This window comes from Musa acuminata, chromosome BXJ3-1, assembly GCF_036884655.1.
Source record: "Musa acuminata AAA Group cultivar baxijiao chromosome BXJ3-1, Cavendish_Baxijiao_AAA, whole genome shotgun sequence".
Classification (NCBI taxonomy): domain Eukaryota; kingdom Viridiplantae; phylum Streptophyta; class Magnoliopsida; order Zingiberales; family Musaceae; genus Musa; species Musa acuminata.
In genome coordinates, this window is record NC_088349.1 from 5,244,984 (window position 1) to 5,257,120 (window position 12,137).

General features: G+C 37.2%; 2 protein-coding genes across 3 annotated transcripts; one reads left to right on the forward strand and one right to left on the reverse strand.

The window, feature by feature from the left end:
* The first annotated feature begins 389 nt into the window (after positions 1 to 389).
* On the forward strand, positions 390 to 4,536 carry LOC135583694 (peroxisome biogenesis protein 22-like). 2 transcript variants are annotated; one of them, XM_065135611.1, is made up of 8 exons: positions 390 to 615; positions 725 to 955; positions 1,057 to 1,104; positions 1,948 to 2,004; positions 2,085 to 2,186; positions 3,005 to 3,070; positions 4,063 to 4,164; positions 4,257 to 4,536. In XM_065135611.1, exons 1-8 carry the CDS (start codon positions 511 to 513, stop codon positions 4,353 to 4,355), a joined length of 810 nt encoding a protein of 269 aa, XP_064991683.1. In that variant the 5' UTR covers positions 390 to 510; the 3' UTR covers positions 4,356 to 4,536. The 2 variants fall into 2 exon arrangements, with proteins under 2 accessions (XP_064991683.1, XP_009401185.2); XM_009402910.3 differs by having other exon boundaries at positions 1,084 to 1,104.
* Positions 4,537 to 10,303: 5,767 nt separating this feature from the next.
* Positions 10,304 to 11,667, reverse strand: LOC103985243 (small ribosomal subunit protein mL103 (rPPR7)). Its single transcript, XM_009402891.3, has one exon. The coding sequence runs from the start codon at positions 11,617 to 11,619 to the stop codon at positions 10,474 to 10,476; it is 1,146 nt and encodes a 381-aa protein (XP_009401166.2). The 5' UTR covers positions 11,620 to 11,667; the 3' UTR covers positions 10,304 to 10,473.
* Between the last annotated feature and the right edge of the window lie 470 nt (positions 11,668 to 12,137).

Genomic DNA, 12,137 nt, shown 5'->3' on the forward strand with positions numbered 1-12,137 from the left:
TCTTTTTATTTTTTTTTTCTTCCTCGTAGCCTTTGCTCATACACTCTATAAAGCATGAAACATAAGAGCTTCCAAGTTAATATAATTGACTTAAAAAATAATATCTTCTGGATTATTATAAAATATATATAATCTTAAAAATATTAAATTATTATAATAAATATCAAAAATATTTTTCACCCTCTTCTCTTTTATACCATATTATCATCTTTTTTATTTTATATTTTAAATAATTAAAAAAAAAGAAGGATGAGAAAAAAGAGAAGAAAAGAGATTTATAAATAAAGAATTAAAAATTATTAGGATCAAATTATAAATTAAAGACGTATACATTTATTTATAAAAGAATAATTTAGATATTAAAATTCATGCAATTATTTCCCATTCGTAACCTCGTCCCGAGCCGCTGACTCGGTTCCTGAACGATTCTTTGGCTTCGCCTCCGCTCGCGCTTCGCCCGGGCACGCTCTTCCCCCTTCATTCGCCGGGCACGCCTCTCCGGCCGTCCCGATGGCGGATCGCGTGGCGGACCACGCTGGAGCTCTCGTGCGCTGCCTCTCCCTCCACCTCAATCGCAAGGTCACCGGCGTCATCGCCGTCCTCCTCAACCACCAGGTAACGAGTGATACGTGGCAATCCACGCACCCGCCCTTTTCCCCCAAACCCTAACAGGCTTGCCTAAACCCAACCGAATTTCCCGTTGATTTGCTCCTCCAAAATCTAGGGCGCGGGTTCCCTCGGGGCCATCGCCGGCTTCGCGATCGCCGTCTTGTTCGCCTGGAGGTTCCTGAGGCCGTCGCCGGGTCGACGAGCGAGCGATCGGCGGAAGCGCGGGGCTGCTCTGTCCACGAGTCGACTGGCGGGCGGGTTGGAGCCTTCCGGATCGCGAGAGCTCGTGCCCACGGGGCCATCGAACGACACGGTTGCCGTTGAAGCGATTGCTTCTCCAGCTGAGGTAGATCTCTCGGTATCGTATTGAGGAATCGGTTCTGCGGTTCCTAAGCCTGGCTGAGGCTTGCTAAAGTTTGACCTTTGTTTTGATTTGGATATCTTAAGCTATCTCTCGGAAAAACTGTGAAGCAGAGACTTGGTGGATGCGGAAAGGTATGTGATGGGAACAGAAGGGTGAAATCATTCCATTTTTTGTATGGTGGAGTATTTATGTTTCGTTTTGTTGTCTTCCTTTTCATATGCTTGAATGACATGATTGTTAGGAGCATTCTGCATATTCTAAGTATGGCTTGTGATTCGACATTAACTTCTGTTGTTACTCATGATCTCATTGTGTTGTATAAGATTGTCGGCTAGATTTAGTGTTGAAGTTTATGTCAATGCCTTGTAAGCTTATGGTATAACCTGACCAAACCATTTGCAACTCCTTCCCTCGGGCTGGCACCTTGCAGAAATGATATTGAGCTGCTATATGAACTCCATGAACCAACTTTTAAGATAATCAAACATAAATTAACATACATAAAACAGACCCCAACATGACCACTTAGGGTTAGTCCCACACTGAATGTGAGAGGTCAATTGAAATTGGTTTATAGGGTTAAAAGTGGGTCTTGAGTTTAAGCATTTTGGACCAGCGATTCAAGTTCATCAAGTTAATAAGTTAATTATCCCATCTAGACGGCCAGGTAGTAGCACTCAAAAAAGAAGCTAAATCTCAACATAAATCAATTTATCAACATAAACACCTATTATCAAACCTATAGTGGAATAAACAAGACACTAAAAGTTAAACCAAGTGATGTGATGATCCCCCCTGCCAAGTTAAATTAGCCAGAGAGATTGCATTTTATTTTTATCTATTGTATCTTAAATTGTTTGTATTATCTGTTATGGGGCTTTTCTTGTCACACTTATGGACATTTAGTAGCAGTTTTAGTTTCTACATTTAAGCATTTTAGTTTTTCATGACCTCTTCTCTTTGTGTCTCTGCAGATTACTTGCCAGCTGCTAGGTGTTATCCTGGAGGAGAAAACTCCTCAAGAGCTTCAGGTTAAAGATAGATTGTACCTTGTTGACCTTTTTACCTATTCTAGACTGATTAAGGGATAATATGAATACTATTTTTGCAGAAACATGCTACCGTCAGGTTGTCGGTGCTGCAAATAGTCGAGAAAATTTCTAAGTATTTTGATCTGTTTTTAATGGAAACAGTTCTTGACGATGAAAGTGAGGTAAACAATGTTTAAGTTGTCTTTTATTTCATCCACCTCTTTCTGATTATGGATAAATGTTATTTATTGATCAAGGCTAGTGCTACAGTGTTTTCTTATAAATGTCACTCCTAAATAATATGGCTACAAGATTGATTATTTTCTCTATTGATCAGCCAACCTCTGAAAAGTTTGCAATGGATTTGAACATACATTTGTTTTCTCAAAACTTTTACTTCCAAACATAGAGTGTCCAGAAAAAAATATTGTTAACATGGTGCATGCCACTTTTTGCTTCATCATCAAGTTTTGAACCAGTTAAAATTTTTATTTTCTGTGAACTCACATTTGCAGGCTACAATTCAGTTAGATTGAGAGGAAAAAGAAATTGATAAGTTTGATGCCAACTGCAAAACAATTTGATCTGTTTAAATGGATACTGGATGGTGTTTTGCAGAATGAAATGCTAAAAACAGTTCTATAATTTGTATCACTTGTTTGTATTGAAAAGAATAAAACTAAATAGGTATTTCTCCTTTCAGAACTTCCGTTTTCTCTCATTAGAGCATCTTTCCTTTTTTATGTGGTTCATCATGTGTAGTTAATTGGATTTTCAATTATGTTCTATGTCACAAGAGTAAGTAAAGATATGCACACCTGATTACCAAGAATTATCAGAAAATTTTACTTTTGTTTTTTATATTTTCAGGTAGCTAGTTTTTTTTTGTATATAAACACATTCAGATTACTTTAATTCACCATGGCGGAGCTTTTTTTGAAATATAGTTTTTGTAAAACATATATTTCTTCTGTTTATGTGAATAAGTCTTTTGTTTCAGGAAAAAGTTCTTTCAGCTCTTGAGAATGCTGGTATATTCCAAAATGGTAGCTTGATCAAGGACAAGGTATACTGGTTTTAGTGATGAATCTATTTCATACTTTGCTCAGATCCTTGATCTTTCCCTGTTAAGTCATAGTTGTAGCTTTTCCATGTCATATTAAGTAAGTCATCGTTGTAGTTTTCCCAGGAAAGGTATGAGAAGATTTTGGGTTTAGGAATTGTTGGAGGTGTGCAAGATGAATGGATTAATTCAAGATTCCATATCAGCCTTCATAACAGATACCATGGATCCTTTTGACTCTTGGTGAGAGAGCTTCATATGGGGTGTATATGGTTGATTCCATGACCATGGTAGATTACCAAATTTGGTCACGAGAGGCATTTCAGCAAAACACTCCAACCAGTTGGGGTATCTAGTGAACAATACAATCCTAGAAATGAGCTTATTTGCTTATGTTAGAACAAGGGAATTCACTTAAATGGTTTTTAGTTCCTCAAACTTTGGAAGTGTTTGATGGAATATTATCTTATTTTTCTGCCAATATAACTTCACACTATTTGATTTGACAATGAAGGTTAATTGAATAGAAAGAGCTTTTAAAATGCTGAGAAGGAATACTTGGCACCCTAAGGACATTTTGACGCATTGGAGTTCAATAACCGATGCCAGGTAAAAGGAAAGTGTAATGTTGATAAGAGGAACAATGACTTCAAGTGATGCTGTAGTATGAAGAGGGCTTTAACAGCTTCTGTTGGTTAGGACTTTATGCGCATCCCATCTTAACTTGACCATGATGTAAATTCATGGTTGAGAGGCAAACGGTGTTTATCGACTTCTGGTTTAGGGGAGTATAAGGAAGAGAGCTAGCCTTTCGATAGTTTAATATTGTGCACTTCAATCATTCTATTCTGTGAACTGTCTATAGTACAACTTTCTCTTTTCCAGCTCTCACAGTCCTTTTATTGTCTATAGTTTGTGCTTGAACTTGTTAAAAGTTCAGTATGTTTCTTCTCTTTTGAAGTCGAAGCATGTTTTGCTATTGAACCATTTCCCAGGTCCTCTTTTGTAGCACCGATATTGGGCGAAAATCTTTCGTCCGACAATTGGAGGCAGATTGGCATATCGATACAAACCTGGAAATAATATCTCAGCTTTCGGTAAGCTCCTTGCTTTGGTATTCATATCCTATTCCTAAAAAGAAAATCCGGTTCCTCTTCTGCTGACATGTAGATGAACCAATTCCAAACAGCGATTCATCAGATTCCAACTTTATATTTCGGAAATCGATTCTGGGCAAATACCACGAAATGTGAGTACCTCGACAAGTTTAGAGCGCTTCTTTTCATAACTTAAGACTGCAAACGGGAACTGGAATTGGCACAAGCTGTTTCTTGCTTCCGTTCTTTGCCTTTTCTTTTCCCCTAATTTTACCATAACTGATCTTTTACATCAGTGTACTATTATTGAATGATTGTAGATGTATTTTGCTCAGCACTTGTATATAATGCATTCAACTGCTGCTTGTTGAAGTCCTTATTACTTGCACCATGGCCTTCTTCTACATGCACAACCTGATAGAATAAGTTTCTGTTGGGTAATAATATCGAAAAAGAAATCAAAAGTTGTTTTTTCTTATTTATTTTGTGGAATAAATCTACTAGTTGAGATGGCATGAGGTTGTCTCTCGTTCCATTGACATACGTGAGAACTACGAAATAACTGATTTCATTCCCCATCACTCTTGTCTTATTATGTTTTCAACCTTCAGAAATATGTTTGACTTTATTCACTACTTTGAATTGTTGTCCCTTCTGACGGTTCTACAAAACTAATTCTGTGGTATATCCATAATTTCAACAAGCCACTCCCAAGGACTTGTCAAATCAAGAAGGTTTGCCATTTTAGTTTGACCATGCTTGCTACTGGAAGTGCAAAATGACAGAATTTGACATGATAAGATCATCTTAGTACCTTCAAAATATATAATAAGATGAAAATTTGAACTATCAAATGTGAAAATCATCTTGGTTATTACCTTCAAAATATATAAGATGAAAATTTGAACTCTCAAAAATTAGTTTGAAATATTATCACCAATCAAATCCTCAACCTTTGACAAGTAAATTTAATATATCATCATAAAACTAATATTTTATGTAAAATATATGAAATAAGATTTTAAACTCTTGACCTTTGATAGATGAGGTAAGTGAGCTTGATACACCAATTATCTTTAGTACATAGATTTGGTACACCAATTATCAGATCAATATTCTAGATATGAGAATCATTTTTCTTCTCACAAAATCCCCACACCTCTACTCCAATTATTTTCAGCACAAAAATAATATTTTTTATCCTAACAAAGGAAGGCACTCGAGAATGCATAGTCCACTAAAATGATAAGCTCATGAGACACTTAAAAGGTTCAGAAACTTAGCATCTGAAAGACTTAAAAATTTTATATTAAAATTCCTATAGTTATAAAAATAAAACATCTAGCTTTATTTATTATAACACCGTCGATTTTACCGATGAAAATATGAAAACAAAAAATAAAAAAGATAATTTTAATATTCTAGTTGGTGGAGACGAACGACGATACTGCTAAAGACCACGAGTGACTGTTGTGGATGAGGAAGGAGAGCGACAACGAGAGATGAAAGTCGTTCTGCATATGCGTCAGTACCAACGCAGTTGCCTAGCAATGCATCGGCGTAATTGTTGAGCGACAAAGGACTACTAGACATCTGCATCGACATCAACACTGATGCAATTATCAAGCGATGTACTGACACATTTGCCAAGCGACGAATAGGCCACTTGACATCTACATTTGCATTAGTGTCGACGGAATTGCCGAGCAGCAAAAGAGCCGCTCGACATCTACTTTGACATAGACACAAATGCAGAGAGATAAAAGGATTGCTCAACAATTGCAACGACATCGACATAGTTGCCTCTGCATCTGCGTCGATGTCAGCGCAGTTGTTGAATGACCCTTTTGTCACTATACATCTGCGTTGGCATCGACGTAATTGTCGAGTAGCAAAAGGGTCGCTCGGTATTTACTTCGACGCTGACACAAATATAAAGTGACGAAAAGATCGCTTGACAACTACATTGACATCAACGCAAATGTAAATGATGAGCGACCCCTTCGTCACTCGACAACTATGTCGTCATATCGCTTGACAACTACATTGACACAAACACAAATGCAAAGCGACGAAAGAGCTATTCGACAATTGCATCGACATCGACATAAATACAAAGTAGCCTTCACCTATCACCATCGCTCTTCCTCATCCACAACAATAACCCGCGACCTTCAGTGACGTTATGATCCACCACCATCAATTAGAACGTTAAAATTATATTTTTACCCATTGTTTTCATACTTTCGTCGATAAAACCGACGATGTTATGATAAATGAAATTAGATGCTACACTTTCATAACTATAGGGATTCCAATGCAAATTTTGTAAATATAAAGACCGAGATACTAAAAAGATTTAACTAGAGGAGTAATCTATAATAAACCCTCATAAATTGAACTCTTGCTCACTAAAGCAGGTTTATCAAAAGAACAAGATGATAGATGAATCCACTTCTGACAATCATTAATACAAAAAAATAAACACTAAATAAGACCACGAATCCATTTCATGCTATAACTTTGAACACCCATTAAAAGCAATACAATAAGGGTCCCGATACTGGCAGACCCAGGAAGTTGGTTGATTGTCACAGCCATTACATTTGTTCTGCAGAAAGAATCGTGATGATGCGTCACAAATTATCGTAAGGCAAACATATAAGCTGTTGTGAGGTAAATGACCAAAAAACGAAAAAGAAAACAGCATTCTACTGATCCTCGATTATTTGGATGTTATTTCCCATGTAATAAACTATCGGCAATGTTGAGAATATACTCAAAATCAGTCATCAAGAATGCTGTCAAGACATAATAATGTTGGACAAGAACCATAAAAGATTTTAATCCAAACAATTTCCTCACATAAGTAAAAACCATCAAGAATTTAAAATTTCCCACAAAATAACTTCATCATTTTGTTTAAAGATAAATAGTAAAAGCACGATTTAATCCCGAGACCTTAAGATGATCTATCAAAATAGCTAAACTAACTAACATCTCCAGAAAATAGAAGATTTTGAACCTCAACTTCCATCAGAACTTCATAACCACTAATATGACAAAAAGAAAAATTGCGCCGTGCATACATCACAATGTCATCAACCTTCTGTGTATCCTTTGCCAAACCTCTAGATTTTAGTGCAACTATCTTAGATAAATACCAATATACACTAATTCTAAAATTGCATCGAAGTTATACAAAATAATGATGTTGTTCTTGCAAAGAAACAATAATGATATGAATACCTTTCAGTCAGCCTGAGAGCAACTTCTTTGCTGGTTTTTATGTGCTGCACACATTTCCTTGAAGTTGTTATTAGTATCAGAAATGTGTTCACTTGGCCAAATGTATTCGACCCATTATTTAAGGAAAATAGGACCAAATCTATTTAAGATCAATCCTAGTACAAACTTAAACTGCTAAAAATAATTTAAAATTTGTCTCATAATGTAAAGCAGAAATTTTACCAAAAGAAAAGAGTTATATAGTGTTCCTCTGGCAGTTCATACTATTCAGCCATTCTAAATATTGTCGAAGAAAAAAAAGTTACTCAAACCGTCAATCATAAAAAAAAAGGTTATTAGATAACAGATCATGCCACCCTCAAGATTTCCTGCAATGTCTTTCAGACATCTGTCATTTTCATCCAAAATAAGCTTCATTTCTGAACACAAGAGTGGGAACTATAACTCAAACAATTGATAAACCATAATAACAACATCAAATGAACCAAAACAGAAAGAAACAGCATGATACTATTAACCATATACATACGATAACAAGAAGGAAAGGTTAATGAAAAAAAAAAACTCATCAGTGGAATAAAGACAATAGTTTTGCAAATAGAAAAGATAACAGTTGAAGGTAACATAGTAAAATCATTAAATCCAAAATGTAATGGCATACTTTCTCATGCAATAAATTATGAGAATCCATAGCCCATGAAGCACACTAGAAGATTCCATAGCCCAAGGAACCACAATATACTATTAATAGCAACAAATTTAAAGATAAAAGATTTGAAAAAACAAAAAAGTAACCGAAAAAGTTCCAGATGATGACATCAATAACAAAATGGTATAGGCCAAAATAACCCATATGTATGGACCTGGAGATTACCCCAGTCTGTATCATCTTAGGACTAAACAGGTCATATAATGCCCAAGTTTCATATAATGTGAAGATCAAAACTTCTGATATGCACATAAAGTGATCATAAAAGTGAAACAACCCTCTTAGTGTAGAGGTTACAGACATAAGTTGACCTAATATATTGCTACTTCAAAGAAAGGAACATAATCATAAACCACAGATGCTAATGATATCTGGATAATGAAACAGCTCCAACTAGTTGCTTTAGTCTCATTTCAAGTAGTTCTGATGTACAAAACAACCAAATCGTCAAGCAATGGTAACAAAACTGTGGCCTTACTTTCAGTATCTTAAATTGCCACTGGAACTATAAACTTTAAAGCCAACATAACTAACTTAATATGGTTATCTTTTCCATTCAGAGAAAAAGAAGCTAACATAACTATGAGAAAGAAAAAATAACAAAAATCATCCACAAGTATACTACATATGAAAAATATATACAACATGAAGTAAGAATACAACAGTCTACTTACCCCTATCAGGGTATTCTCTTTTAGCCTGAATTTCATATATGTTCTTCAGTCACCTTAGTCCTTGTCTTGTCTGCTTGGATATCAACGATAAAGACCAATGAATTATTTTCTGAGTTATTTTGGATTTCTTTCTTTCTTTTTTTGAAGTCTTTGGGTGATGAAAGGTTACACAAGTATGGATCTTCTTGGCCTTTTTTTTTAGATTAAAGTCGTAGACTTCATTATGAGGCATTGATACTACAAAAAATTCATAAATTTGTAGTCCTGACCTTAATCTTCAAATATTTTCCTTGAAGACAATGTTTTGAATCCAACTTGTGTTCTTTGGACTTCTGCTTCTCATTTCTTCTATTAAAGAATTATTTGAAAGACTTGATGTCCTTTTGTCACAACTTGTAAGCATTGGATGGTAGTGGACATATAAATAAATGGTCATTTCTGTTTGTGCAGATTTAACTATTTTGGCATTATAGTGACAGTCTATTGCATATTTATATGCATAGATATGAGAACACTATTTTAAATAATCACAATTTTTTACAGAATTTGACAACACATTCATAAGAATGATCAAATGATAACCTTATTGTAAATTTTTTGATGCAAAAAAATTGCGTTTATAAAATATGCCAAATATTCTTTAATGTATTTATTCAACATTTCTTCTTTACCCACTCAATGAGAAAATAACAAAAATAACATCAATGTTAACAAAGTTCTAATTTATGCAGACGCCAGCCATCAACCAAATTGTAGCAGACATTCACATATGTGAGAACTATGAAATAATTGATGAGGGGATAACGAAATGATATATTTAGGTGGTCATATAATTCAGATGCATACTGCAAAACCAAATGCATGCATTTGGATCATATGCAGGCTGCACGCCACCAACACAACCTTATAAAAGCAGCTACTTAGTGAACTGAAGCAGGTGTAACAGCACAGTATGTATTTTCTAATATACTGTGAATTTTGTCATGCTATCTATAGAGAGAAGTTTGACTTGTTTAATGCTAAACCAACACCAGAAACATATTTGATTGGAACTTAGCTAGACTTCACCGAGTTAGTCAAAAGCAAACAGTTTACACCATTTGGTCCCTCCCTAAAGCAAGCCCTTGGATTGCATTTCAATAACATGGGCTCTGGAAGCCTGGCTATCTAAACATGTGTGATAAGAAGGTAGATTCACAAACACAACTTTCTGGATTAAGCAAATAACGAAGGCTTAACTACAAATACTTCATCAGTTCGCCAACATTGCATAAGGCACATATTTATTCACCTTGATTAAAATTCAGAGACATGTTACCAAGATTAAACAAACAATATAGATAAGTAGATCCTGAAAAGTGGTAAGTTAATGTTAACAGATCAAAAGTACAACAAAGATCAAGTATTACCTTTATTTCAAAAATCAAGCCCATTAAGTAAACAACATCACTGCCACCAAATCACAAAAGATGCAACCCAAACAGCCTTAAAAGAGTAGCATGGGAAAGACACGAAAAGGAAGCTTCATACCTCATCAGAGAATAGAAGTATAAAACACAGTTAGAGCACTATCCAGCCACTTTATGACAAACTAAAGGACCAACATCTGTGTTCTCAATTGTGATCGTCAAAATCCACCATAAGATTTGCTAAATGGAAAAAAAATAATCCTCAATTTTAAGCAGTCATCGTGTTATCAGATCCCTCTTCATCAGCACTCAAACCAACCACCTTCTCCAACTTTTTCCACTCCCCCACGAAGTCTTCCGGGAACTTCTTCTTCAATCCACCAACTACCCTCTTTGCATCCCTTAGCTTAGAAGCTTTCACCAACCCCTCTACCAGCAGCTTCACGGAACCTAAATCAGGCAACTTGCCATGCTTCATGCTATCCATGAACACATCCAGGCCTCCACCGAAATCCCCTTTTTTGCACAAAGCCAACACCAAACTTTTACAAGTCGAGGAATTTGGCACACACCCCTTCTCCTCCAATTCCCTGTAGACCTTCTTTGCATCCTCAAATCTACCATGACTGCAGTAACAGGCCATCAAATAGTTGTAAGTTATGATATCTGGCTTCAACCCCGCGGACTTTATCTCACCGATCAGTTCAAGGACCTCTTTTGGCTTCCCATGGGAAGCTCGGTACATAACCCGAACATTATAAGCAGGGAGATCGGGCTGGATCCCTTTGGTATTCATTTCCTTCCAAAGCCTCTCGGCCTCTTGAGGTTTGCCTTCTTTGTATAGCGAATCGAGGATGGTGGTGTAGATCACCGCAGTGACCTCGATCTTCTTCTCCTCCATCTCCTTGATGATCGGGACGGCTTTCTTAGCCTCGCCTGCGAGGCAGTGGTTCTTGGCGAGGATGCCGTAGGAGACCGCGTCAGGGGCGATGGAGAGCTTGCGTCGGAGGTCGGCGAACAGCTCGGGGACGAGGCGGCGGCGGCCGAAGCGGCGGGGTGAATGGTTGAGGGCGGAGAGGAGGGCGTTGAGGGAGATGGCGGTGCGGGGGGAGCCGAGGCGGGGGATCTCGTCCAGGGTGCGGAGGGCCTGGTCGAGCATCCCGGCGGAGGCGTAGGAGGCGACGACGGAGGCGAGGAAGGGCTCCGAGGAGGCGTTCTCGCGGTCCTTCTTGAGGGGCTCGAGGAGCGACTCGATGTCGGAGAAGCGGCGAAGGCGGGCGAGGCGGCGGATCTCGGGGTCGTAGGGAGGCCGGGGAGCGGCGGCGGCGGCGGAGGAGGAGGAGGAGGAGGAGAAGCGGCAGTAGTGGAGAAGAAAGGAGGAGATTTGGCGGCGAGAGGAGACTCGAAGCGCCATGTTTGCCGTGCACCGTCTGCTGCGAAGGCGAAAGCGTAGGGTTTTTTGAACTGGGCGAATTTTAATTGGGTCCAGTTGGGTTCGAACGGATTTGGAGTCCAACGTGACCAAATCGACTCAAATTTCAATTCAATTGATGCCAATTAATCGCAAATGCAATATTTTAGATATATGATATGCTAATTATCTCCATTCCATCAACATTGGACACGTGGGATTCAGGATTTATAATTGTTGTTGTCTACTTTCTCCCTTTTCTCTCTCATTTATTTCATCCCCTATAAGATTTCATGTGGTATATGACTGAATGAACAATATCATCGAGATTTATATGACATCTTATCGTTGGAGATTACTGTGACTTACAAAATATGACAGCACTATAAGAAAAGATAATTAATAAGGATAAAAAAATAATAATTATGAATACATATTAGCCCTTTAGTTAGATCTATTTAATATTCAGATTCATATAATTAAAAAATTTATATTAAAATCTGTATAGTTATAAAAGTCAA